The 27,965-nt window shown below is 38.7% G+C and overlaps 1 protein-coding gene across 6 annotated transcripts in view; it reads right to left on the reverse strand.

Moving 5' to 3' along the window:
• madd (MAP kinase activating death domain) overlaps positions 1-27,965 on the reverse strand; it is a 142,280-nt gene that overhangs the window by 55,796 nt on the left and 58,519 nt on the right. For all 6 annotated transcript variants that reach the window (XM_087130427.1, XM_087130426.1, XM_087130428.1 and 3 more), the window contains 8 exons: positions 20,839-20,904; positions 20,057-20,194; positions 15,934-16,361; positions 14,676-14,832; positions 14,250-14,370; positions 8,110-8,174; positions 5,558-5,709; positions 961-1,068 (listed from right to left, as the gene is read on the reverse strand). In XM_087130427.1, the coding sequence (XP_086986553.1) occupies positions 961-1,068; positions 5,558-5,709; positions 8,110-8,174; positions 14,250-14,370; positions 14,676-14,832; positions 15,934-16,361; positions 20,057-20,194; positions 20,839-20,904 (1,235 nt within the window). The remainder of the gene's footprint in view (positions 1-960; positions 1,069-5,557; positions 5,710-8,109; positions 8,175-14,249; positions 14,371-14,675; positions 14,833-15,933; positions 16,362-20,056; positions 20,195-20,838; positions 20,905-27,965) is intronic.

A 27,965-nucleotide genomic window follows, 5' to 3' on the forward strand; every position in this document is an offset into this window, starting at 1 on the left:
TCAGGGTGTAACTGAAAACACGTTGGAATACAGATATACATACACAGATCAGACAACACTGTAAAAACCTATCCTGACCATCCCACAAAGGTATACATGTACATTAATATTGGCCTATAATCTAATACTAGATTTTACAACTTTTTTTGTAGACAAAGTAGGTTGAGAATACCTTGAGTATCTCTTATAACAGATAATTCTCAGTGTTTTAATTTCCAAATAAAAAAAAAACAAACTAAAGCGGATTGTGAAGAATTTTTGGACTTCTCGATAATGAATTCAATATCACTCAAAAAGGAAAAATAATAAAAAAGCCATAAATTCTGATGTAAGATTCTGCATGAATGTAATACACATTACAGACGTTTATCAATGTCATGAACATTGACATCTACAAAGAGTCATACGGTGTAATCCCCCAACCCGCTTTTCAAATTTTCATGGCCGGGAGAGTCATCTCCCTCCTCACTTTTTGCCACTCCCCCCCCATTTCTGACATTAACCCTAACAGTCCTCAGTCCTCCAACAGGTGAAGGATTGAGGACTGTTAGGGTTAATTTATACCACTAGCTGTACATGTGTAGTGTGGCATATGAAGATAGGAAAACACTGTATCTTTGAAAACTTTTTTAGATGTGGTTAGTTCCCATGTGTTAAAAACACTATCATATCCGCTCACAAATGCCAAATGCCAGGAAGTTTTTCCCAAATTATGAAAAAGCTGAAATTCCTGTAATTGCCAGAAGTCTAGTATCCCTGTATTTAGCAGATTAACAGAATACCATCAATCAGTAGTGTTTCATAACCATATGTGCCTGTCTGTCTTCTAGGACTACATTAAAGTTGTGCTTCAAGTGTCTGACTAGTTTTTACAATCAGAATTTCTTTGGCTCCGTATTTAGACCCAAGACTCCAAGTCACGAGTACACGTAGCTGCTATTAAATATTTTTGTATTTTACCTCCATGAAAAGCACATCCCCTTTGGTATCCGTACCAGCATGCACCACAAAAGAATGTTTCCGCATACGTTTGCTTCCTGATGGCTTCAGATCAATGTCATTACCATGCTAAATGGAAAGAAATAAGAAACCACAGCAACATCTTGAAGTGAGAACAATAAAACAGAAGACATATACATACATAAAATACAAAACATGAGAAAAAATATATCAGAGTATTTAAATTCACCTTGGCTTTCCAAGTATGAAAGAAAGGAATAAAAAATAAATAATTCTTATAAAGTTGCCATCATGCCAGCTACGGATGCACTTGTCTGTTAGGGTATTTTACCAGCCAAATTTTAACCACTTCATGCCGGGGTGCCCGGTACTGGGTACCTTGGGTTTGTACGCATAGCCGGGGTGCCCAAAATTGGACAAAAGAGCTGGGCCTTGTAACAAAAGGCCGTACTTGGAACAAAAGACCGGGATGCTGGGAATTTTTCAGTTGTCAATAGCAGACGAATCTATCATTGTTTTGAAAGACTACACCACAGTTTGTGGCATTCAGCACAAGCAGATTACTGGGGACAAAAGTGCTCCAGCACACCACTGATGAGCGATACAATAACGCTGCATGCTAATCTTGCCCCTATTGAAAAGACACCTACAGCGCACTGTGCCAGTTTTGAGATAAAAAGAAAATAACATAACACCACATAATCTGGGCTCTTTTTACAAGGCGTCAGGCCTGGCTGAAATACTTGGGCGTCAATAGATGTTGTCTGTCAGATTAGAGTAGTCACCAGAAAGTCACTTGATGGGGTTTACGCATTCAGGACAAAAACATGAATTTTTGAAATTTTTGAAAACCGAAGATACTGAAAATCGCCCAGCATCAGACACTGCATTTGTTTGTAATACTGCCACTTAAAAGGTACCTTAATCACTTGCAAATGGTATTCTTATTTGACAAAAAGAGATAAAATGTAGCCATCAACTTCACCAAAATATGGAATTCCATTTCTGTCAATTATGCAGCACATGTGGGGCATTCTTCCTTGGGTCTGTAGCCACTTCCACTGTCAACTGCGCATCATCACATAGTGCCGTCGCATTGTCACATCATCGCATTGTTTATTCGTGGTTTCTAGCCGTTTACACTGCCAATGTCGCATAGTCGCGTCGTTGCATTATTGCATCGTCGCATTTTCAGAAAATCATGTGAATGAATTTTCGTTTCTTCCCCAAGAGGGCGCTGTTGATTGCTCTTAGTGCGATGCATTTCATTGTCTGCAATGCAAGTTGCAGTACTTTTGACAAGCTCAAGTTGAATATAATTATACCCAAAGATGAACAAGTCGACAGATTCAGATTACAAATTACACAATAATGACAGCGTTGATAAAATTCGTGATTTTTTGTTAAATAAAAAATCATGACTTTTTAAAATATAAAAATCTTCCCCAAAATTAAGTGTGGGTCGGGTCTACTGGAGAATACCTACCCAAACAGTCACTACATATGCAAATTTCGCAGGTGCCTATTATTTATTCATTGAAAAGATTTGATCACCCGTGGTGCACCTTGACCTCCCACAATGCAACGCAGCCTCGCTGCCATGATCATTCTTTTTGAAAGACCAGGCTGCTGGGCATTACCGGCATTTTTCACTCTCAAAAGTGGTGAGAATCCAGCCTTGTTTTGAAACCCTATACCAGGGTTTGGAGCATTGAGAGCGAGCGGATTACCAACGGGGACAAAAGTGCTCCACCACCGCAAGGATGAACCACACAGCACCGCTGTACGCTAATCTGGCCCCTATTGAAAAGAGGTCAGCAGTGCACTGAGCCAGGTTCGTGAACAAAAGACAGTTATATAACACCGCACAATCTGGGCTCTGTTTACAAGGCTGCAGGCCTGGCTGAAATACTCGGGCGTCAATGAAGGTCACCTATCAACTTAGAATAGTGCCTGAAGATTACTTCGTGCGGCTATAAACGACCGTTAAATGAAATGATGAATTTTTGAAGGATTTTGAAAACGGAAAAAATGATAGTCGTGCCGGCCCAGCATCATCAACATTGAAAAATGCCTCGGCACGAAGTGGTTAATGTGTAATCTGAAGCTGTCAACCTGTTCAACTTTGGGCATAATTATATTTAACTTGAGGTTATCAAAAGTACTGCAAGTATATTGAAGACAATGATATGCACTGAACATAGAGCAATCAACAGCGCCCTCCTGGCGAAGAAACAGAAATTCATTTAGATGATTTTCTGAAAATGTGACGATGCAACAATGTGATGGCACAACGCCACTATGCGATGTTGGCAGCATAAACGGCTAGATACCAGGAATAAACAATGAGACAATGTGACGTGACTATGTGACAGCACAACGTGACCATGCAATGGCACGATGCGACAATGTGATGGCACAAGGCGACGATGCGCCGTTGATGGCAGAAGTGGCTACAGACCCAAGGAAGAATGCCCCACATGCAATGCATAATTAGCACAAATGGAATTCCATACCAAAAACAGCCAAACATCACAAACACCGACCCCTGACTATAATTTCAACAGTACTGTATTTGTATCCCATTTTTTTTGCCTAACCTCATACTTTGCAAAACTCTCAGGCACTGTTATGGCCATATTTGCAACAATGGCCTTGCACAGTGAGAAAGTTCCACACATGGTTCACATCCAAAATTATTCAGATGTTACTTGCATTTGTCAAACAATTTGAAGAAAATAATAAACTGGATAAGCTCGACTTTGTTGAAAACCCCCAGTGACTACAACTTGTGGTAAAAGGGGAAACTGAGAAATCAGGTTTAAGTAGCTAAACTGTGAAATTTATTTAGTCATATGAGTCAAAATTTGTCAGGATGAGGGACAGGTTACACAGCACAAACAATTCTTGGATAACAGGTATATCTGATTTTTAACCAATTGCTTCCGGGGAGCGCCCGGTTTTGGGCACTTATTCTTTATATGCATAGCCGGGGTCTCAAAAATCGGACAAAGGGAAGCAGGCCTTGAAACAAAAGACCGTACTCGTAACAAAAGACCAGTCTGCTGGGAATTACCAACATTTTTTCACTGTCAATAGTGGAGATAATCCAGCATTTTTTTTTTAAACAGTGTACCTCTGTTTGAGGTATTCAGTGCGAGTGGATTACAAGCGCACCACCTCCACAGTGATGAGCCACACAGTACCGCTACATGTTAATCTGGCCCCTGTTGAAAAAAGGTCAGCAGCGCACTGTGCCAGTTTCGTGAACAAAAGAAAATTACATAACACCGCACGATCTGGGCTCTTTTACCAAGGTGGCAGGGCCTGGCTGAAATACCCAAGTACCAAGTATGTTGTCTGTCAGATTAGAGTACAAACCACACAGTCCTTTGTGTGGGTGTAAGTGTCCAGTAAATGGTAATATGAATTTTTTAAGAATTTTGAAAAGAGAGAAAAAAAGAAAAAGACCTCGTCCCGGCAGAATCAACATTCATAAATGCCCCCAGCGTATGTGGTTAAGCACCAGAATTTGCAGTTATTAATAAGGAAATAAATGTGTGCTTGGCTTCTCTTAAACGTGTAATTAAGGCCGGCTCAGGAGAATGGATGTGACTAATGCCAAAGCTACAGGCAAGGGCAGCGTTCAGTCTCCTGGGCACATATTTATCCCATTCATAAATACTTCAGAGAGTCAAAAGAAGTCAATGTATGATGGATTTCCAATAATTTTGTTCAAGAATTTTACTTTCATTTTCCTGAACTCCCCCTGTCCATTTTGAGGTATATTCTTTGTGCAAGTTGTCCAAAAGAATCTCCTTATAGGAAATTGGCATGCACGTGGCGAGCTACATGTACATGCGCACAGACTCTTGAATAAGAACCAATCAGAATCGACTAAACTGCCTTACATCCAGTTGCCAGCGCGTGATTTATGCAGCAGGTATTATCCCTTCTCTTATCTCTTCTCACAGTCAAGTTGCATGTTCTTGAATAGGGAGACTGTCTGCGGTATTTATGAATAATTGTTAACCCCTTGACGCCGGGACTTTTTCTGAAAGCTGACTCCGAGAATTCCAGCCTCGCTTGGCCACAAAGGCCACCTGCCAAACCACAAATTCTCGGTTTGTGGCCCTGCATGCTCTGCATGCTTTGATTTACACAGTAAAAAGGCTCATTGTTCGGTGGCATGTGGCGCTATTCACGCTTCCGCATTCCCGTTGCCTCTTTTCAAAGTGGGGACTATTGTGAAGCTGGTGATTATGATGCAAATTCGGCCTTTTCATTTCTTGGCAACACACAAAGGCCAATCACCATATATACAAGAGCCAGGGTATACTTTCTTTCACTGTGTTCGCTCGAGCATGGGCCGAGAATAATAGCACAAAAGTGGGCCGAGGCATCTCAATTTTTACGGCATCTCTTACCGCTTCCCAATGCGAAGGGGTTAAAGAATGATTGGATTGGATCGTTAAAAAATTGTATTTTATTTCTGCTCATACATGTATCTCAAATTGTTTTAATTGATTAATACTGTCATAAAAGGATGTTGCACATCGAATCCTTTTTGAAATAGAAGAAAAGTGTCTGGTCTTACCAAATTGTTGATTTGATCCAGTAGGTCATTCACCTCTTGGCTATATACTAAGCCGATGTGAGATCGCCCCAGTAAACGCCGAACTTTACGTTTTATTTCTGGTTTTGGCAATTTCATCATGACCATGAAAGCAATGGCGTTAGTCAGCATGTCTGCAATGAGAACAGAAAATAAATTTGTACAAGTCATGTCCTGTGAATGCCATGGCAGTTCCTTTCAAGTACACTTACCTAATTACTGCTCAACCCAGGGTGACAAGCAGCTCTGTGCGAGGCAAGGAATTTCCGACCACAATATAACATTGACTGATTAAAGTGTATAAGACAAATTATAGAAGGAAAAAATCAGCAGTTATCTATGTGTCGTATCCTCTCTATTAACCTGCATGTAAATGTAAGAACAGCCATCAAGGTGGGAGAGTTTAAAAAAATGAACATAAGCAATGTTGTAGCACAGTACACGAAACTACACTTACAGTAGCATTGTATTTTTTCTGAGTAGAGTACTCTCCTCAGTTATATATAACGGTTTTGCAACGTATATTAATAAGCACTGTATGCTCAGTGCCTGTCCGAGAGCTTGCGAAAAAACCTCACAAGCTTACTCGGGTGGGACTCGAACCCACGACCTCCTGCTTACTAGTGCAGATGTCTTAACCACTCGACCATCGAGCTTGCCGGGGTCGGCTGGCCGGTCCGAGTCAAATGAAGCAGCGGGTACCGCGAACTATTTTCAAGATGTATTTTTTCGTTGGGGAGATGTTAAATGTTCATTTGACTCGGACCGGCCAGCCGACCCCGGCAAGCTCGGTGGTCGTGTGGTTAAGACATCTGCACTAGTAAGCAGGAGGTCGTGGGTTCGAGTCCCACCCGAGTAAACTTGTGAGGTTTTTTTGCAAGCTCTCGGACAGGCACTGAGCATACAGTGCTTATTAATATACGTTGGGTAAGGGCAAAACCGTTATATATAATTAACATCTCCCCAATGAAAAAATACATCTTGAAAATACTCTCCTCAACTTGTGTATACTCCTTAATTAGTTAGGTTCAGGCTCAACCAACTTCTTTTCCAAAAATCTACCATTGAAACAGAGAGGACTTCCAAATACCAACATTACCAGAACACTAAGACCTAACTAGTGGAACTTGTTGCTGGCATGGCTTACTATGAAATCTGCAGGACTATCCCACAGCCAGCATGGATGAGGGGTATGTGTAGAATCATGTCCAAATGTTACCCAGTATCTAAAACACTTTTTGAAAGGAGAAATGCAATCAAGACTGGTTTGGAGCTCTGATTGCTCCACTGGAATCTCTCACTATGTAAAACTAGAAGAGAGATCCCTCCAAGAAAAATGCCTCCTTCGCTTAGAAATGCAACCATCCTCAATGAGCTGCAAGATGGTTCTGTGAGAAACTCACTGAAACTCTTGATCATCCAACTCTGCACTTCATTGTTGAAGGGCAAGGCAATTTCTCATTTGCAAAGGGCACTTGTATTACAAAATCAACTTGTCTATGGAGACATTTCATTGGACACTGAGGCAAAGATGAGGAGCATCAAGGCAACTGCCTCTGATGCCTCTGTGAAGTTCCTGCCCTGGCTTCAATTCTAATGCTGAGGCAGCATAGCTCAAGTTCATCTGATGGTGGTGAATACCTTCATTAAATGAATAAACTTTTAAAAATCCTACCATGTGTACAATCAAAGACCAAAGTGCAGAGGGTCCTAATAAAACAGACGTTCTCCAAAGGATAAACACCTGCTTTGCATTTACATATATGTACATGGATTTTAGCCCAATTATTGGTCTCAAAAAGATAACATCATAGGTCAATATATTAGCAACCACCCAGCTTCTGTGTATCTACAGCTTTTTCTTGAATTGGAAGAGGAGTTCACATGCCTGAGCCTCACAATCTCAAGCAACTCATCCCACAACACCAAAATGCAACACATTTATTGGCAATGCATCAACAGGAATCACTCCTACATGAAGGGAATGGGGGAAAATATTATGTAAACAAACAAGTGACAATCACCATTTAGACATATGAGGACTACATATCCACCATACCAGTGAAAAGGCATGGGTGTACACCATCCACCTGGATGCATCAGACATCAAGGCCCAATTTACAAATCAGTCAAATTGGTAATTCACAATATCACTTTTTTATGAAATTCAGTTGTATTTAAAACAATCTATTATTTAAAAATCTAACTAAAGATTGCTATTGACATCAAAAGCACGCATTGAAGTTGTTCTTCATATCAGGTTAAATGAAAACGAAAGTCGTCAGGAGCATCCAACAGAAACCTGTTTTGATGACTTACACTATGGCTCTGCAATTATATGACTGTTTCATTATTTTACGGTGAACGAACCCACATGCATGGGCGCTGTGCTTGCTTGAACTTAACTGTGAATTTATAGAGGTTTCATTTTTACTCTGACCATTCTCGAAATGGAACTGAGCTCCCAAAAGACAGGTTTTGTTAAAATGCAAGGAAAAGCAGCCACGTTAGTCATTAAATGGGTAAGTACTGACCAGCAAGAAGTTTGTCTTCATCTTCTTCAAGTCTCTTCTTCTCACTTGATGTCAGAGAGTCATATCTACAATAAACAAGGAAACTGTATAAATATCTCACTTTAGGCCAAAAAAGAAAATATAGTTTGTCTCTAGTCAGACTCATATTCTGGAATTGATGCGGCGACACAGTTTTACGTCTCCTCCAGGGCTGAATTGTACAGACAACTGCAGACACACGTTGTAAAGTCATGGGACTAGACCAGCTTTATTATGATTACAGATAATTTTCGAATCAAGTGGATTCGGCTTTGATTACACTTTCACTGGTTCCTGTAGTAGTTTTAAATGCTGCTTCAAATTGGCTAGAACCAGCGAAACCAAAGTCTACTTGTTTCGAAAACGTTCATAAGCTGACAACAAACAACTTCATACCCATAGTTTGCTATCATTGTTCAACATCCATCTTGTCAAGATCTATTGCCCTGAGTAAAATCAAGCTGCCCGCAAAAATGTAGAGGCAGTGTTGCAATAGAGGGCACTGTTGCAGCTCTCACAGAAAAAAACTGAAGCACAAGCTTGAAATTGACGTGCACCCTGACCAGAGACAAAAGACTTATTTGGGGCCCTCATACATCTAAAGTAAATTCTTGATAACTCAATCCTCAGGGGAATGGATGAGAAATTCAAGTTATCTGGATTTCGGACTGACAAAAGTTTTTGAGTCTTGCCCACACATGCTCGCACAGTGCTAAAGCAACCCTACTTGCCCCAATGGTTGGTATTGAAGACGATATAAGTAATTATTTCCTTATGTCCAAGAATAAGTCTATTCTAAAAATTATCAGATCGCTGAGATTTCATGTTTTCTTAAGTAAATTTTCTATTCTACTAATAAATAAAACATAAGCACCAAAACTGTGCCCCTTTGTAGCAATTCTTTTACATCATTCATTTTGTTTTGCACACAGTGCGACGCACCCAGCCCTTGTTTTCTTATGAGGTGGGGGCTCAGAATTTTCCTGTTTGGTCACATGATCAGTCCTTTTTAATTGTGTGAGGGAGCACACTTTGCTTTTCAAAACGTTGATGTAACAAAAATGTTTAATGTGTGTGCCTGTCTTTTTATTTCCTTTACCTCTCCTTTTTCACCTTGAAAAAAATGCAAGTGAGCTTTGCCTACGCAAAAAATGCATTTCCAGCAGCAGTGCTGCAAGTGGGCAGGTGGTGGGCAGGTGGTGGGCAGGTGGCAGCCAGGTGTATAATGTGGCAAGCACGCTTCCTCTGGTGCAGACACATGGCAAGCATGTGGGCTAAATTTGAGCTAGAGCAGCAATCAGGCTAGCTTGAAAGCCAGGATTTCGTTAAGCTATGGCAGGTGGTCATGACTCATCGATTACAATGGCAGTAAGGTGTGAGGTCAAAACAAAGACGGTTTAGAAACAGTTCAACGGTTGGTGTTAATCCCCCTTCATTCCGTTGTCTTTTGGTGTGGGACAGTTCAACAGTTTGAACTGTTTGGAACTGTCTAGCTTCACCAGTAACCCTGACAATGGAGTTTGTGGCTTACACAGCTGTAGTTGTGAACAATAGATCCTATTCAGGGAGAACTTCACTGGCCCCGGTCAGCCTTCCTGGGCTGGCCTTAAGGATTAGTGATTAACACCTTGTGATAGAGATGCAAAACCAACTGCATTCTAGGCTACAGACATTTCTCTAGCCTCAGAAATGTTTTGAATGGATACTTCATGACAAAAAGACGTCGCCACAAGATCACTGTTCGTCTTTTAAGCATTTTTTAGACAGGAAAATAAATACATTTATACGGGAGTGACGGGAAATGCCAAACACAGTTGCCTAATTTTACCACCAGATCTATCATCTCTGAAAGGAAATATCCACATAGACACAATATGAATTTATTTTGAACTTCAGTCAAGTGTACCATATTCTTTGAAGGTAATAAAAAAAAGTCAAACTCCGCATCAAATAGTGCTGCAAGTACGTGTCAAGGTTTGGTTCGATTCAGACGCCGCTCAGAAGTTTTTTGCCGAACTTCAGATCGGTTGGGGTTTGGACATGTACACACATGTACAAGTACAATACACACTGAGACATTGAAAGGCTCGCTACGATCGTGCTGCATAGGCCTATATAGTATTTCTGTGTATAAAATTAGGAATCTCCCATCTCTCTCCATCCACGAGCAACTTTGATTTGAATACATTTTTTTTTCTAAACTGTTTCCCCAGAGTTTGTTTACGAGAACATTCCATATAAAGTTACCGCTGGAGGTGTGACAGTTTCTGACCATGTATTGCTGACCAGAAGCAGTTGTGTTCGGACCACGATTGACTCAACAAAACGATAGTAAGATATGTGTAAATAGAAAAACAGCATGCTCAAATAGGACTTTCCTTCTTCAGTACAGAACACAAGATTAAAAAACAAATTTTGAGCAAATTGTGTTTCACGTTATTCTTGCGAAATAGATTCAACTACGAAAATGGCTTTTGTTGCATATCCGAGGAGGAACCTTTCCAAGGATTGCGTGCACGTGACCAAAGGGGCGATTTTCCATCAGCCTCTTTGGAGAGATAACAGGTATTTTGTTATTTGAGATCTGGCAAAATTCCATTACAACGCATTCGCACTACGATCAAACCCTTCATGGTCAAATGAAAGGCAAGTTAGGCCACCGCGCGAACAAAAATCTCCTTGCGCGCTGCGCTGAAGTGCAGCATGCACCGAACCGCTTGGCAAAATTTTCATCCAGGGATGCCTTAGATAGAGCACGAGTCCAACTTTGATTAGCATCCAATCAAAATTCGTTTTGCATGGCCATTTATGAGACGATTGGCCTAATATGGAACATCATTACCCTAATATGGAATGTCTGGGCATGGCTATCAAAGATTGGCAAATATAATAAATCTGAATATACATGAGCATGATTGGATGTAGTGAGAATTAATAAATGTTATGCAGCGACAATGCCGTACATTGCATGTTCTTGGTTGATTTCTGAGTGATTCTCACCACATGCTTTTTACAACCATCTCATGATGCGGGCCATTGTAAGTTTCAGTATGTTCACACGTGTGGAGCACGCTGTACAACTCGTTATCCATTTTGCGTTGTGTTTGTTTTTTATTAAGTTTTCTTGTATGTATTCCACGTACCATCAGTGAAATGCCTTATTAAAGCCATACATCCGAACCGAACAGTTTGGTTCGGTTTGAAAGTGCCTTGTTTGATGATTTTTGCCTCGGTTCAGCGGTTCGCTTGCAGCACTAGATTAAATTGTGTTTATTGTTTTAATTTACTGTGCATTAAAATTTAATAGGTAAAAGTCAAACACCAGAGATTAGTATAAAACCCAGCATATTTGTTTTCCAACATGAATTTTGTGCAGCCAAAAAGTACACAAAGAGTACAAAAGAATCGTACGTACAAAACATTGCAATGTGCATGCATGTACTATTGACTTCCAGAAAAAACATGTATTCTTAAATCGTGAAGATGCAGCCACGAAGTAAAAAGCGCGTAGTTCGCGTATGTGTCTTCCTCAGTCCTACACATGAAAACCTGAGAGTCAAATGAACATTTAACATCTCCCCAACGAAAAAATACATCTTGAAAATAGTTCGCGGTACCCGCTGCTTCATTTGACTTGGACCGGCCAGCCGACCCCGGCAAGCTCGGTGGTCGAGTGGTTAAGGCATCTGCACTAGTAAGCAGGAGGTCGTGGGTTCGAGTCCCACCCGAGTAAGCTTGTGAGGTTTTTTCGCAAGCTCTCGGACAAGCACTGAGCATACAGTGCTTATAAAGATACGTTGGGTAAGGGCAAACCCGTTATATATATAATTAACATCTCCCCAACGCAAAAATACATCTTGATAAAAAGTGCTTTGCAGAAATGACTCATAATTGAAGTCTTGCATTCTTTTTCCACTCATTTTCTTTGATTTGGTGGTGGTCCTTTGGATCAGCTCTTCAAAAACTTTGAGATGTAGTGGTGTGGGTATTTCTAGTTATGAAGGTATTTTTGTACATAAAAGCCTATTCTTTTGACAGGAATGAAGAATGTCTCCGAAATAAGCGGAGTTTTGAGTCAACCAACTTTTAAGGTATCAAAAGTTTACTTTATCTTCTCATAGTTATATAAGTCAGTTCTGGATACTGTCAGGATAAATTTGGATGCTCATTGGTTAAAATTCAAACAAGTGTTTGAAATGTATTCTTTGAGCATTATTCATAACAGTAAAATAAAAAATTCACACAAAAAACAAGGTCAAATAGCCCCCCCAAAAAGATTCCAGTTTCTGGTCATGGACTTGGTCCAAAAGTGATGCGGTGACGCTTTTTTTTTTCTTTTTTTTCTTTAGAAGTGATGTACATGCACATATATATCAGAGCGCATGGCCTTGTTACTACAAGAAATGTGAATTAACAACTTTGAACTAATAAACAGACCATAAAATATGACGAGAGGCAATGGTTTCGGTTATCTCACTCAAACAAGAGGCTTGTATTCTTGGCAAGACTGAGCTTGTTAAAATACAGCAGCACAACCATGGAAAAATTTAATGTGAAAAATAAATGTTCAGCTCGAGTTTCATATTTTAAATGAAATTCTCATGAGGCAGCATTATATGACATTCTTTGCACATTGTTTTCTGCTTTAGCTTAGAGGAAACAAAGTGCACATCCTAAAACAGCATGAAAAAAAATAGTTCACCTCCTAAGTAAAAATAAAAATAAAATTCTCATGAGGTAAATAATATACTGTGCACATTGTTTTCTGTTTTAGCTTATAGGAAACAAGTTGAATATAAAACATTGGGGAAAAAATTCAGCTCAGGAGATAAAATCTCCTCTCACTCTAATCTTTGTGACGATGCATGAGCTGTTACATGTATGGTTGGCACAATGCAATGTCAATAAGCCATTTGCAAGTTAAATTTGAATAAAATCTGGTACACTGAGTTCTTTAAATTCATGTGAACATAACAACTTGAATTCTCCATACTAAAACCACTGTTGCTATATTCAGGGTAAGCTTTTGCTTAGTTGCATAAGAGATGCCTGGCAACAATACACTGTTCTCAGTGGATAGGAACTGCGCAAAGGAGCCAGTCCATCCCAGAGATTGTGGTCGCTATGCAAAAGCTTGCCCCGAATCACGAGGTATGGCAACAGTGTCTTTAGTCGGGGGAATTCAAATTGTTACATTTCTATGTAATAAGATAACACAGTGTACCAGATTTTATTCAAATTTAACTCGCATGTGGCTTTTCGCCACTGCATGCACTGCATGCGTATGTGCCGCCACTGCCTCACCGACACTGAAACGGACTGGCCCCTCAGTGTTTCTTGCTTAAAAGCATGTTCAATTTGTATACATAAATAAGCAGGACATTAGACTACTTTGTTTGTCTGGTTCACAGACATGGGCCTTGGTCTGAATCAATTGGCTATGGCCGGAAATTACACCGAGTACATGTACTTGGCAGCATCCATGGCCAGTTCCCATAGAATCATGCATGATATCAAGCTACAGCCAACTGATTCGGACACGGCCTTCGTGTAAAGATACACGAATGACGTCATCTGATAAAGAGTGCCCGACTGAAATGTGTGGAGGCCTAGAGGGATTCCTTCACCGTACATATTACTTAAGTCCAACCCATCAAAAACACGTTAAAATTACACAGTAGCAGAATTCCTGCCGATCAAGTAAGTTCAGTGGCTTTTTGGAAATTGTTTTATGCAAAATAAAAAATTCTTTATTTTGCCAACACGCAGGTCTACGGCGACGCGTGTGGTGACCAGAAACTGGAGACTTTTGGGGGGGGGGCATAGATTCAAAAGCTACAAGTATCTGGTATAAATACTGTATATATTGGTTTTGTAGGAATACATGTAAATGTGTCTTAGTCTCTGATTTGGTCAAAATATTTGAAACACGTGTGACATTCAGTTGATAGGTGCAAATTTATATCTCATATTAGTATCATCTAACCTAATTACATGTGTAGTATGGATGCATAAATTGCCAGACTGACAATACCAGAATGATAAACTATGGAAAACTTATGTTTACACCAAATAGATATCTACAGAACTACTTGGTACAGTGATATGTATAACAGACCTACCTGTGAATCATTTCGGCTGGTCCTTGGTCCATGCCTACAGCATCTCTCTCAGCTGCAACAGCATCCAGAAAAGCATCTTCCCAAAACTGAACCTGGTCCCACAAGGGAGATCTGTCCTTTGCTAATTGAAAGACAGAAAACAAAAGAAAAATGTCAGTATTCTGAAGTGTTTATTTGTAAAGGTAAACAAATAATATAATAATATACCTGTTATATTTAAGAGAAAATAGGCTGTGTGGCGGGGATGACATGCTTCATTTGGTCGTAACAGTTATTAATTATCATGAGGTGGCTGATCTCAACTATGACTATTTGACCAAATTGCTTTGGTTGGAGGTAAAACTAAAAATGTGCCACCACATAAAAAAAAATGTTTACTGTGAGATAAATCTGAAGCTCTTATTCGGTGTGTCAATCTGTACATACCGATTAATGCCTCGAACACATAGTGTCGTAGCATCAACTCTGATGCATCTGTATCTGTTGCAATCATGCTTCCACCATGATAACGGAAGCCAGCACTAACACAGCTTTTGGAACTCCAAGCGGCAGGAGAACGATGCCTTGCACTGAATGAAGACAGCTGAAAGAATATTTAAAAAAATCCACAGACAATTTTAAAGACAGGAAGTAGGCATTCTATCAGAAAAGGAAGCAAGTATAAGATGAATCACGGATGACATGCGCCACGAATATCAAAATGTTTGGAGAGGGGTGTTTCATGTTCCCATCACACTCAAACAACGACCAAGAAGAGCCCGCTGAGTCTACACGTTATTTACTTTTGTGTTTTTCATCTTGGTTGTCCTTGGTCAGATTGTGAGAATTTGGTTGACATGAATGGTACATTCGAAACCCTGTTTTCATGTTGGATGAGAACTGGGTTTCAAATGACGAGAATCAACATGCAAACATTGTTTGTGAACAGGATTCTCACTGTGTAGGGAGTAGATAGAGAATGTTAAGAACAAAGATGGCGGATATAGGCACATACTGCAACTTAGTGTTAAGAGACTACCCACTAAATCAAGTGACACGTTGCTAAGGGTATCAACCCCATAGCAACGTGTTTTGAGTGTAGCTTACAAACAATGCAGCAAAGTTACGGTATAATACCCAGCACAGCAGTAGTCTAAGTACAGTACATTTGTCAGCTTTATTTTTCGTAAATGATACTCATGAAACATTTTACTTTTGGCAGATGCAGTGTTTGTTGGTATTTAATACTTAGTATAGGTCACATGACTTAGCGGGTTGTTGCCTACAATAGAAAGAATATATCACTGAAGGCTGGTATACATGGCTATAAGAGAGGATTTACATGTACATGTACCTTGACCACTATATTTGGATATTTAGGGACTTGATTTATGGTAAGATCGTGAATATGTCATCTTTTTATTTAGTGTTAAAATGGTGAGTCACATTTTAAGACGGTAATGCTCAGTGATATCAGTATCACTGAAAAACACTTACCTCTGCTTTATAATGACACCATGCTTTTGTTGGCTTTACATGTAGAATAATGTATACAATTTGGAAAAATAAGATTTTGTATGATACCCTTTCAATTGGGACTACCTTTTTGAAACATCTGTTTATGTACATCATTAAGTACAGGAGTATGAGAAATACATGTACCTACCAAATTTGTATATTATCAGGGTGGCTTCTATATACTCACCCCATTGAGTTCCACTTCACTATCCGACATTACAGAGCGTATTGACTGATGCGTAATGCGAGTGCGACGTAAGCGACCCTCACCACAAGTGGAACTACTGTCACTTTCATTCCCAAGAGTGTCAGTGCTGTTGTAGCTAACTAAAGTACTGGCTTCGGATATCTCGGAATCCAAACTTGAAATTTTCTCAGAGAATTTCTCTCTTCGCACACCGATCTCCCTAGGTTCCATGGTTTTGCTGTTGTCTGGAATGATTTCTGCATCATTTTTCCTCACTCGGAATGTGATACCTTCATCTGTGCAGTCGCTGTTATTGTTAGTTATATCTTTGATAGATATATCTTTGATAGGTTCATCTCTTGACTGGACTGTTCTGTGATCATCATCTTGTCCTGGATACTCAACATCTACTTTGGAACCTATTGCACCTTGAGAACAGGATGAAAAAAATATCTTAACATAATTTTACATCAGTTTTGAGACCATTACCTATCGACAGATCATTTGTCTAAATATATTGAGACAGCATCAAATATAAAATAAAAATAAAAATGCAAAGTAACACTGCTGGAGAGTGAATTTGTTGAAACCATAAAATCTTGACAATTTCTGATAATTCTTCTTGCTTTCCTGTAAAAAAGAAACAAAACCGGCATAGTTCATTCCAAATGGTTGTGAATACAGTTGACTCCCGTTAATACGAGGGCCAAGTGCTTGGGACTTACTAAATTAACTTGAATTATCCGGAACTCATCTTATGTGAAAGCTGCTGTCCTGCTCGACATATGTATCACCAATCAACCGTTGGTAAAGCGAACATGTATAAAAGTAGGGCCTCTGCATAACTTTTTGTTTAAATGCAAGTATGTTTTCTATATGAATTGAGTTTTTAAAGTTTGTTTATAAAAGTAAGATGTATATGTACAGTTTAATGAATAAAGACTTTTAATAAAGACTAATTATATAATGTAAGAATGGAGGCAGCGGACTTTCCACCAGTCGTGTTGAGTAGGCCCAGAGCGATGCTGTATCACACGTCCCCGTCGCCGCGATGAGATCCACATGCACCCATGTCATGTAAGTAAATTAACATTATGATTGGTAACTAACACCAGAGCTTTGCTTGTTGCACATAACAATGGGAGGAAACCAGTTACTGGTGGTGTGGACAGGAGAAGGTGAATACACATTTTACTTTGGAAAGGCGTGTGGGTTGGTAAAAAATTATTAGCGAGGGATGCACTTTTTCTTCAAAGCTTGTGGACATGGTGGATGTTATTGTCTTCAACATTTTTGGACTGAAAACCACGGTTTAGTCATGATTTCTTTACTTGAGAATTAACTGAAATTTCAAACCAGATGGGGCAATATTTTCATGTACAGTGGGGAGCGGGTAACAATTTTTTGATGGGGGCTGGCTTGATTCAGCACCTGCCAAAATTGAATGGACTAGCTAATTGACAAGTTGCCTTCAAAAAGGCCTGTGCTAAATAGATAACAATAGATTTACACTCAGCCAGTGGGCAAAAAATGCTCATCTTAACCGAAATCTTGTAACACCCCAGCTCATATTATGCATTATTTTTCCACGTAGGAATGTGCACAATTCAGTCCGGACTGGCAAAATATGCTTGTCTAAACTGGGGTCTCATCTTACCTGAACTCGTATTACCAAGAGTTGACTGTACATGACACTGAATCATAATATCTGAGGTAATTTGTATTTTAATTTGAGGTACAGGAGCCAGCTGTGTACAGCATTTTATTGCACTGGCCCATACTTTACTTTGCTGGTTTCCATTTATTTATAAATAAAAATATCTCAATAAAATTTGGCAATTGATTTCACAAAAATCTGATCATTTCACAAAAGTTCCATACGCGTAGCTGTGCAAAATTTAAAAAACTTTACAACATTTCAGGATGAGGACCATTACTGCTTTTACAATGACAACTTCTAATAACACTCATAGCTCTGCACCCACCATCTTGAAAAATCTTCTTTTTACACCTTCGATCTTTTTGTAAATTGAACTGGCAGAAAATACTGAACTTCCTTCATAGGTGAACAAGGTTTTATTACCTTAAAAACACAGCAGTGCACTCTTCATATAAACCTTGGTAAGTTCAACAATGAAGAGCTCTCCATCAAACACAATTAAGCTGTAGCTACTATAAATGTCCATTTCCAATTTATTCACTACAACCTAACACTTACCCCTAAATAATAACTACATGTAGTAATGCCATTCTTGTTCCATAGTAAACCTGAACCAATCTCCATAATCTGACTGGTGCATTGTCAATTATGTATCACTTAACAATTGTTGATTGCTGTGATGTAGAATATGAGGTTTTGAATACCCGAGAAACGCATAGCACTATGAGGCAAAGCCGAGGGAGCTATGCATGCCCAAGGGTGTTAAAACGTCATATCCAACATCAGAGCTGTCAACAATTGTGTCATACCTCTGTCTTAAGAAATTTATCCAAAGAAATGAGATCTGAATTTCAGAAGTTCAGAAGACGATAGGCCTGTATAAATAACATAACAGACATACATGATATCGTCTGCAACTGCACTGTTCCCTCACTTCCTGTAAATACCTAAACTTTTATGTGAAAGTACTAGTAGTGCGGGTAGCAGTGGGTACAAGTTCACGTCATGTAGTCTGGTTAGCAGGCTTCCCAAAGTTCTTCTGTCTCATGTACTTGCACGTACTATCAGTAGAACGAGGAGTCTCAAAGTGAGGGTGATATGCGGTTTGACTCTGTGTCAACCTTTCTTAGACACTGATCAAACCTATGCAGTGCAACAACTTGATCACCTCGCTGATTAGTCAACTGCCAATAACATGACCCTTAATCCATGCAAATGTCAGGCTTTGGTTCTTGTTTTTGAAGAACACCAACCGCTATACCTGCTTTTCATATTGGTAATTCTGTTATCAAATCATGCAGAGAGTTTAAAACTGTTAGAGATTTATTTACAGGATATGAAATGGGATTTACAGGTCATCAAGCAGTTGGAAACTTTTTATTCTGAGACAGTTATTAAGACGGTGGCATGTTACTTCATTGGATCTTTTGTCAGTGAATTTACGGTATGTTCACCCTGCCTTAGAATATGCTATACCTGTATGGTTCTGTGGCCTTACAAAGACACAGGGAGAGTGCCTAAAAAGTTACATACCCAGTCCCATCCCATTTTTAACAACACTTTTAAATAATCAGAATTACATTGGTACCAGACGGCTGTTGTTTAGCTTTTGCTCTGAGAAAGGAGTAAAATAGGGTTTTGAAAACTATAATTTTTAACATATTTCAGCGCATTTTGAAATTATGCAGATGTATTTTCTTGTTATATGTATGTTTGCTTTATGTGTTGATGCATGTTTTACATGAAATCTTCCCAGCACGGCCCATCCCCTTTATTATATCGCCCTGTCATGTGATCATTCTGGGCCAATGACAGAGGATGACAATGAATTATTTCTCCTGATGGATGGTGCATAGCCATACTACAAAACAAAAATTTGAATCTATGGTACATGGTATAAAACTGAAATAATCAAATACATGATCACATGATCCATTTTTTAACTTGTAGATAATGCAAATATTTAATCAGGTGGAGATGATTTAGGCACTGTATAAAACAAATAATAAACGTTTCACATTTGTGCAGCAGATGGAACAGTTTAATTCAGTGAAATAAATTTATCCATTCCATTCGACTGTCACCTCGTGAAATTATTTTTACAATTGCAGCGATGTGTAGCATTCATTTTTGTGAAGTATACATGTAAGTTGCAAACTTAGACTGTAACTTTTTGAATTGTGTCATTACCTCTTGTGCATATTGACCAATAAAATGGGTTGTGTCAAGTTTCTCTATTGCTGTAAGTTCCGTGAGGTTGCAGTGCACACCAAAATCACAGCACATGTACATTACACTTTACAACAACAAAACAAATAAAACAGACGTGTAAGAATTCTAAGAGTATGAGACAATCTGTTTGTCACCTCAATTACCGGCCAAATGATAGACACAGATATATGGAAAGGAAAACTAGAAAAGGCTTCTTACAGTGTACATTCCGCAATACCGTATGACTGTTACCTGTAACTGCAACTTCTGCTGCAATCCCAACAGCTCCGTGCACCCCTGCACCTGTGCTTCCACCAACACCTACTTCTGACATGTCAATTAACTCATAGGCACTGTCATTTCGGTTATCTTCCATCATAGGAGAATTCACTGTGGATACAGTAAGTGCAAAACTCATTATTCAATGAGACAAATGTCTATGGAGTTGGTGCATACTGCTTGAAACACATCCAAATTGAAGTACTCAGGGTAATCATGTGTAGTACATGCCAAATTGAGGTTAAATAGTCAGAAGGGTCCTACACCTTCAGAACAATCAATTTCCATGGCTTTTCCTGAACCAAATTGGAAGAGCCATGAAAAGCTTCATCAAATGGAGATCAAAACTGTAAAATTTGTCTCATGCTTTATCACAATCTTGGATATAATAAGACTGCAAACTTAAAATCACAATTACCAGATGTCACATTTTAGCGGTATAAAACATACTGCCAAGATTTTTTTGGGGGGTTGCATGCTGTTTTACCAATGATCCTTGGTTTCCTTAAAACGTGTATGAAAAGGCACAACGTGATGGTTCTTGTGAATAATGTGCTTTGTCAATATATTAACCTACTCCCACTTGACTCATATTTTGTTTTTGAGTGATTGTTTCCTACTCACAGAAAAGACAGGCATATATATGTACTGAAAAGCTTGCATGCTAGCCCTGCTTGGTTCCATAAAAATTGTAAATCTCCTTTTCAAAATAAGTGCTTGACTAATGTTTTGCAAGAGGTGCGTGATCTACTTACCCCTGATGGCACCTTCTTCTGTGCTAGTACTACTGCTACTCACCAAAGACCCCCTTTTCTCCCAACCTACACAATGTATAAAAGAAAATGTTTCACTTGTTAATTGTGTCATTCTTTGAACTACTGCTTAACAGAACAAAGATCTTTAAAGATATCAGTACAGTATCAGGCATCATGTTTACATTTACCCTAACCCCTTAGGGTGTATGTAAAATCGTATTGAAATTGGAGGATTTGGGAGCATTAGGGTTAATAGCACTAGTCAAATGCTTGTGTTCTGCTACCATAACATGATGCATTATCTCTACTTTTAATATCAAATGGATTTATACTTGTTTGTATGTATGGATTTTTGAAAAAAAAAAGGAGGGAGCAGGACTTTTTTTAAAACTTTTTTCAAGATGGCCACCATTTTAAAATTTCCTGCAACCATTAGTGTTTCCACTGTTCTAAGACATGTTAAAATGAAGGACACTGAACATATTTACAGTGTCATTTAGTGTTGTACTGGTCTACAATGAACAGTTTTTAGATGCATTTGCTTTAACCGCCAAAAGTCAAGATTTATTTTTGATGAGTAATTTTACAGATAAAATCAAGCACGAAATGTCAATTCTCAAAACCTACAAGTGTACACGCCAAGCTATAAACAAAAATGTTTTTGTTTTTCCATAAACATATAAAGATTGATTAAAAATATTTGAGGCAATGTTTTTTCTTTACATTTTGTCACATATCTTTTGCAAGTCTATTTTTTTCTACTACAAAACTTTACTTTTTAGACTCGTGACATACAATGTATCCATCACCGTTTGACAAAAGGTTGTTGACTTGCACTTTGATGAAACCAATCAAAACAAGATTCAGGCTTATGAGCATTGCATGCATGCATGAGTGACACAAAACATCAGCCGCACTAGACTATTTCCCGCCCCCTCCTCTGCAATTCTCTAAGTCCAAATGCATTGATGAAAGTGAGATCAGGAACCAGACTACAGCCACATGAGCGAATTCTTTAAATGTGCTTGAGCATGAGCTCAGGGCATTTTTGAATTGAGTCGATTAGGCTTAGTTGTTGACTTTGCTGATTCCAGCCATTTGATGCAGCATTCCAAACTGCATGCGAGGCTCTGACTGAAACCAGCAAAACTGAAAACCAAGGCTAACCCGTTTATTTCAAAATGCCTGTAAGTCCTATACCCGTCACATTCTGGCTACAAAGGTCATGTACAAACAGCATGTGCAGACAGATTCTGGTGAACTTGCCTGTAATTGCTCTGGACTCTCACGAAGATGTGTTTTGCATTTGTGTGTCAATTTACATGTATGTGGTGTACAAAGTGACCGACAGAGTCTTTGCTGAAAACTTCAACTCACTCATTTTGTAAGTATCTATTTTCCGATGAATTTGTGTCCTTTTTCTGTATTTTTTACTGCATTTTTGAAAAATAAAAATAATAAAAAAAATCCAAGTGGCCTCCAAAAAGGAAGCGAGCAGAAAGGAGAAATGTTTTTCTTTTTTACTTTTACTTTACTTGTTTTTTTAAACATTTCAGTTTTTAAAGTGACAGTAATGTCATAAAATTAAAGGTGATCTGTAATGAGTCTACACTAATGCAGTCCTTAATCAATTCGTGCCGGGTGCCTGAACTGGAGACGTTGGCGTTATACGCAAAGCCGGGTGCCTGAAATTGGACAAAGGAGTTTGACCTTGTAACTAAAAACCATACTCGGAACAAAAGACACAGCTGCAAGGAATTGCCAACATTTTATCAGTTGTCAGTACCAGGGGAAATTCGTCATTGTTTTGAATGATCATACCACTATTTGTGGCATTCTGTGCAAGCCGATAACCAGTAAGGACAAAAGTGCTCCAGCGCTCCACTGATGAGCAATACAATACCACTTTATGCTAATCTGGTCTGCCACTTTTGGGAACAAAAGAAAATTATGCAACAGCGCACAACCTGGACTCTCTTTACAAAGCAGCAGGCCTAGCTTAAATAGTCAGGCGTCAATACATGTACATGTTGTCTGTCAGGTTAGAGTAGCCACCAGACACTCATTCAGTGGGTGTAAACGCCCAGAAATGAAGTTATGAATTTTTGAAGAATTTTGAAAAATCTTGAAAATCCCCCGGCAGTACATCATGCAACTTCAAATTAAACCCGGCAGCATATGGTTAACATTATGGGGAAGTTGTCTCTTATCAGGCAAAAATGTCATTGGGAAAAATGGAGAACAAGACAAGGAGTTAAGACTACAGAACACTAGAGAGTTCACCAGGAATGAATAAATTAATAACAAAAATGACAGCCAAGTGTTACAGTGTTGTATGATGAAGGTCCAGTAAGTTGGGACAAGATACACGAAGACAATCCTCTATGGGTGAATACTACTGAAGACTGCATCAGTAACTCTGTATCTGCGACTGATTGCACCGGTATCAACCATTGACAGAGCAACTTCTGCTACTGATTGCACCGGTATCAACCATTGACAGAGCAACTTCTGCTACTGATTGCACAGGTATCAACAATTGACAGAGCAAATTCTGTGACTGATTGCACCGGTATCAACCATTGACAGAGCAACTTCTGTGACTGATTGCACAGGTATCAACCATTGACAGAGCAACTTCTGCTACTGATTGCACAGGTATCAACCATTGACAGAGCAACTTCTGTGACTGATTGCACCGGTATCAACCATTGACAGAGCAACTTTTGCTACTGATTGCACCGGTATCAACCATTGACAAAGCAACTTTCGTTACTGATTGCACAGGTATCAACCATTGACAGAGCAACTTCTGACTGTTAACTTAAGCTGGCTTACTAACACCTAATGAAAGGACTCAATAACTCAGGAATAATCCGGTAAAAGTTGTTTATGCTTTGTTGAGACTATGAAGAGATAAAAAAAGAAAGTCCTTGAAGAAAGTGAGAAATGAATTAAATCAAAAGATCTATGGGAATGTTTGTAACACAGAACTAATATTGCAAACAGTACATGAGATGGGTAATTTGCTGGCTCCATAGAAAAAGCTATATGACTGTAACAAAAGGCATTGTGGATGAATCCACACACGTGTGCATGATATTCTTTTCCAGTACCTCATATACAGATCCTGTCTCTTGATGGGCCATAATTTGAATCCAGATACAAAGCATTTTTTACATTTTGAATAATCAAACAAAAAATATAAAACACAAACACACATCCCAAATCACCAACAAACAAAAACCTCAAACTTGCCTGCCTCCTGAAATCAAAGTACTTTTTTACATTCAAAAGAAATTTCTACACCCTAGGCAACCGTAGTTCCATATAAACATGTGCGTACATGGCCACAAAATTAATGAGTTGTTTGCATTTTTGGGATGCAAAAACATACTTTGAGGGTACAATTTTATCGAGGGGGAAAAGTCAAAATTTTCACAAGTGGCTTCTCAATTAATTGCAAATTGACACAGAGGTACTTGCACATTAGATTCTTTTGGTTAAATGGATACCTCTGCCAGGTTGGAATCTGCTCTCTGGTTTTGCTGAATGAGATCTATACAGCGTTCACAATTTTATTATAACACCTCACACACAGACTGTGTCCGCCATTGCAATGTTCTGTTTACACCATTTTTGCTATTTTTGTCATGCACCCCAAAAATTCAACACCTGGGCAGGCTTGTGTTTCAACTGTACACATAACAAAAGTTCTACCGTTCACAGCAAGCATATATCCACATATTACAAAACCACAGTGGATAAGGAAAATATCTGAAAAAAGGGACATACATGCACCAGTCATGTGTCTTGGAGAAAAAAATTTAACAGGATAACCAATTACTCTCCATTTAAATAGAGAGCAAGTTTACTTAGAGAAGGTAATTTACCGATTCATTAATTGCATCAGCCTGTTGACTTTCTGCAGCTGTTTTATATCATTCACGCTGTCATTCTGTATTGTGGTGACATACAGTGCACAGGCTCAACACAACATGGTACTTGTAGGTGTATACATAAATGTACATGTCCTAACAAAGGGATAACTGTTCTCTACATTTCCTTGAAAGGCTACATGCATTTTACACATGTACCACAATGGACATGTCACATCAGATATAGAAAGAACAGAGATTACATGTCAAATGGGAGAAAGGGCTGCAGATGTGCCAAATGTTTGCATACACGTGGAATACTGTTATAATGTACATGAACATAACTATCATCATGTCATCTACTGATTTCACTATCTGCTGATGTGCAGAAAGGGAACATACATGTAAGTGCCACTACATGTACATGTCAGGCTGTCAGAATAATGTGCATGCATCAAAAGGATCACAAATCAGATAAAGGAAGATTTAAATGACATGTACACAGTGAACCACATTTAGCACAAATACACATGTACACATATCTAACAAAGCAATCATTCACTCATCATGGGTCAGGAAATATGAAGACATAACCAAGGTCTACGTACAATAAACATAGATCTTAACTTCTTTTTCAAAGTTACATCTTGTGGACAAGATCCGCTCTTAAAACTGAGAATGTTGCATACAAGAGGGCACTAATGAAAGAATTAAGAAAGTCCTTGGTTTGGCAGAACACTGAAGTCTAACCAAATAAAGCTACTGATAGAAAGACAATGGGAAATTGTGGGTGTACACACTTTGTGTAGGTGAAAATGCATGTGTGTATGATTCAATAACAAGTGTGTGCAGACTGCACCGATAGACATCTTATCAAAGGAGATGTGTACATATATACATGTATCTGTAACTGTTGTCAGATATTCAGTCAATTTATAATGTACATGTGCATGATTACGTACAATTATGCTCAGTTGTAAGAAACCACTACCAGTAGAAAAATCCAAAATGCAGCCTTCATATGAGAAATCTTCATCGGGACAAACATGAGTTCATCACAATGCACAGGCATTATTGTTCTAAGCAATACGGGCGATTCGCATAAGTGCATCTCCAAGAATTTGCAACGCATTGGCCAATCACAACACTTGAAATCTGTCAACCCTTTCCAAATGCATACTGGGTTGACAGATTTCATACACTGCGATTAGCAAATGCCTTGCAACTCTTGGAAGCATATATATATTGACTATATGACTAATTCTTAGGATTGCACTAACTCTGCAGTATCTACAGTGATTCCTTCCCTTTCTAAGGTACACGTACATGTACAAAGGAAGAGACTTAGGGACATGTATATAACACCCTCTTCAGCACAATCATTTGCTCCAGGGTTGACTGACTTTCACTACCTGGATTTAAATTAGTGATTTAAATGAATCAAATGATATAAAAAAACACTGATTTCAATCTACGTTTTAAGTTTTGGAGAAAAAGGTTAAAAAAAGTAGATTTTTATTTCAACTGATTTGTCACTTTTCAAGGTTTTGCACATTTTAAATAGATACCTGGATCCCTCTCTGTGAGCCCTTCAGTTCTCAGTATTGATAAGAAATATGAATGCACGTGTTACACACAATCTGGGTCGGCAGATTTTTGTTCAATTCAAGCCACTTATTTTGATTTATACCAGTTTTCTGGATTCAGTGCATGAATTACATGTAAAGGATTTGTATTTCATTGCTTACATGTAATGTCACTTTATTTATTTAAAAGTGTCCATTTCTAAAATTTTATCATATATCTACAGATTCTCTTGTACATGTATTTATAGGAAAAGCAATGTTGGTCATTATGCAGTGAACCAAAACCTGTTAAAACATGTTTTTGGTAAGGTGAGTATTATTTCATTTTTTCATTTCATTTTATTATGCTTTCTACTGGCCAACAACATATATAACAGATACAAAATATACATTATGAAATATTAAATATCCCTAAAATTGCAGAAATACAAAACAGCACAATAGAAGATACAAGAGAACAATCCTGACTGACGTAGTTGAACCAGTGTGTGGTAAGATGGAACAGGTGTCCAGCACCCCTAGAGGGCCATCCTATCACCAGAAGACAAAAAACTAAAGAAACACTGAGGGACAGAAAGAGAGCACTGGCATGGGGAAAGAAGACGAAAATAATTTTCTTTCTTTCTTTGCAAAAGTGAAGCCAAAACCAACCTGAAAGCCTTCATATATAACACTTTTCAAATAAAAACTACTTGATGTGAAAGAGAAATGGGAGTGACTTTGAACCTACAGCTAGCACAGCAAGAAGATGAACTACAGTTCAATTATTAATACCTTTGGAATATAACATACTTTTTTAAATTCTTTATTTGTAAAAGTTATGTTGGCACTTCCACTATATTTTTTGTCTATTTGTTGCAATACACAAACCCACTTGTGTTGGCTGAATTTCATTTGTATAATAATCGATAAGGCCCGGGTGTCTTATTTTGCTCTTTGTCAAAATTATTCATACCCCAGACAAAATCACAAGAAAAAAGTCCTTTCATTCATACTGCTTATTTTCACTTTCTACGACTGCAAGAATCTTTGGCATGAAGCTATTTCAAGATGCTCTGATAGAATTAATACCTTCTTTTAGTGACTTGGTGTTCAAGATTCTGATGAAATGCCATCTCCCCCAAAGAGTATAAAAAGAAGAAAAGTTTTCAAATCTTTTTCAGTTACTCGTCACCATGACCAAAAAGAAGGAACTCAATGAGGATATACGCCAGTGTATCGTGAATGCCCACAAAGAAGGCAAAGGCTACAAGGCATTTTCCAAGCAATACAAGGTCCCTGTTGCAACAGTTCGGAGTATCATCAGGAAGCATAAGAGGTTCAACACAGTGAAAAACCTCAATGGACATGGCAGGAAGTGCAAAGTATCTCCTAGACTCGCCATGGATCACAACCAAGGCCCTTGACAAGGCAGGGACGAAGGTGTCACCGACAACCATCCAGCAAGTATTGCACAAAGGAGGTCTCCACGGACACAGGCCCAGGAAGACACCACAACTCAGGAAGAAACATAAGGAGGCTCATCTGGCATTTGCTAGAGAACATCTGAACCAAGATCCTACCTTTTGGTAACACTATATATAGCAAGTTCCCAGTGCCTAATTCCACAAATTCAAAGACCTTACTGGTATTGAAGTTTGACTGGTTAGGGATTGTTGGGGTG

This window comes from Acanthaster planci, linkage group LG20 (assembly GCF_054643075.1).
Source record: "Acanthaster planci isolate LZ-2023a linkage group LG20, COTS_SCS, whole genome shotgun sequence".
In the NCBI taxonomy this organism is placed as follows: domain Eukaryota; kingdom Metazoa; phylum Echinodermata; class Asteroidea; order Valvatida; family Acanthasteridae; genus Acanthaster; species Acanthaster planci.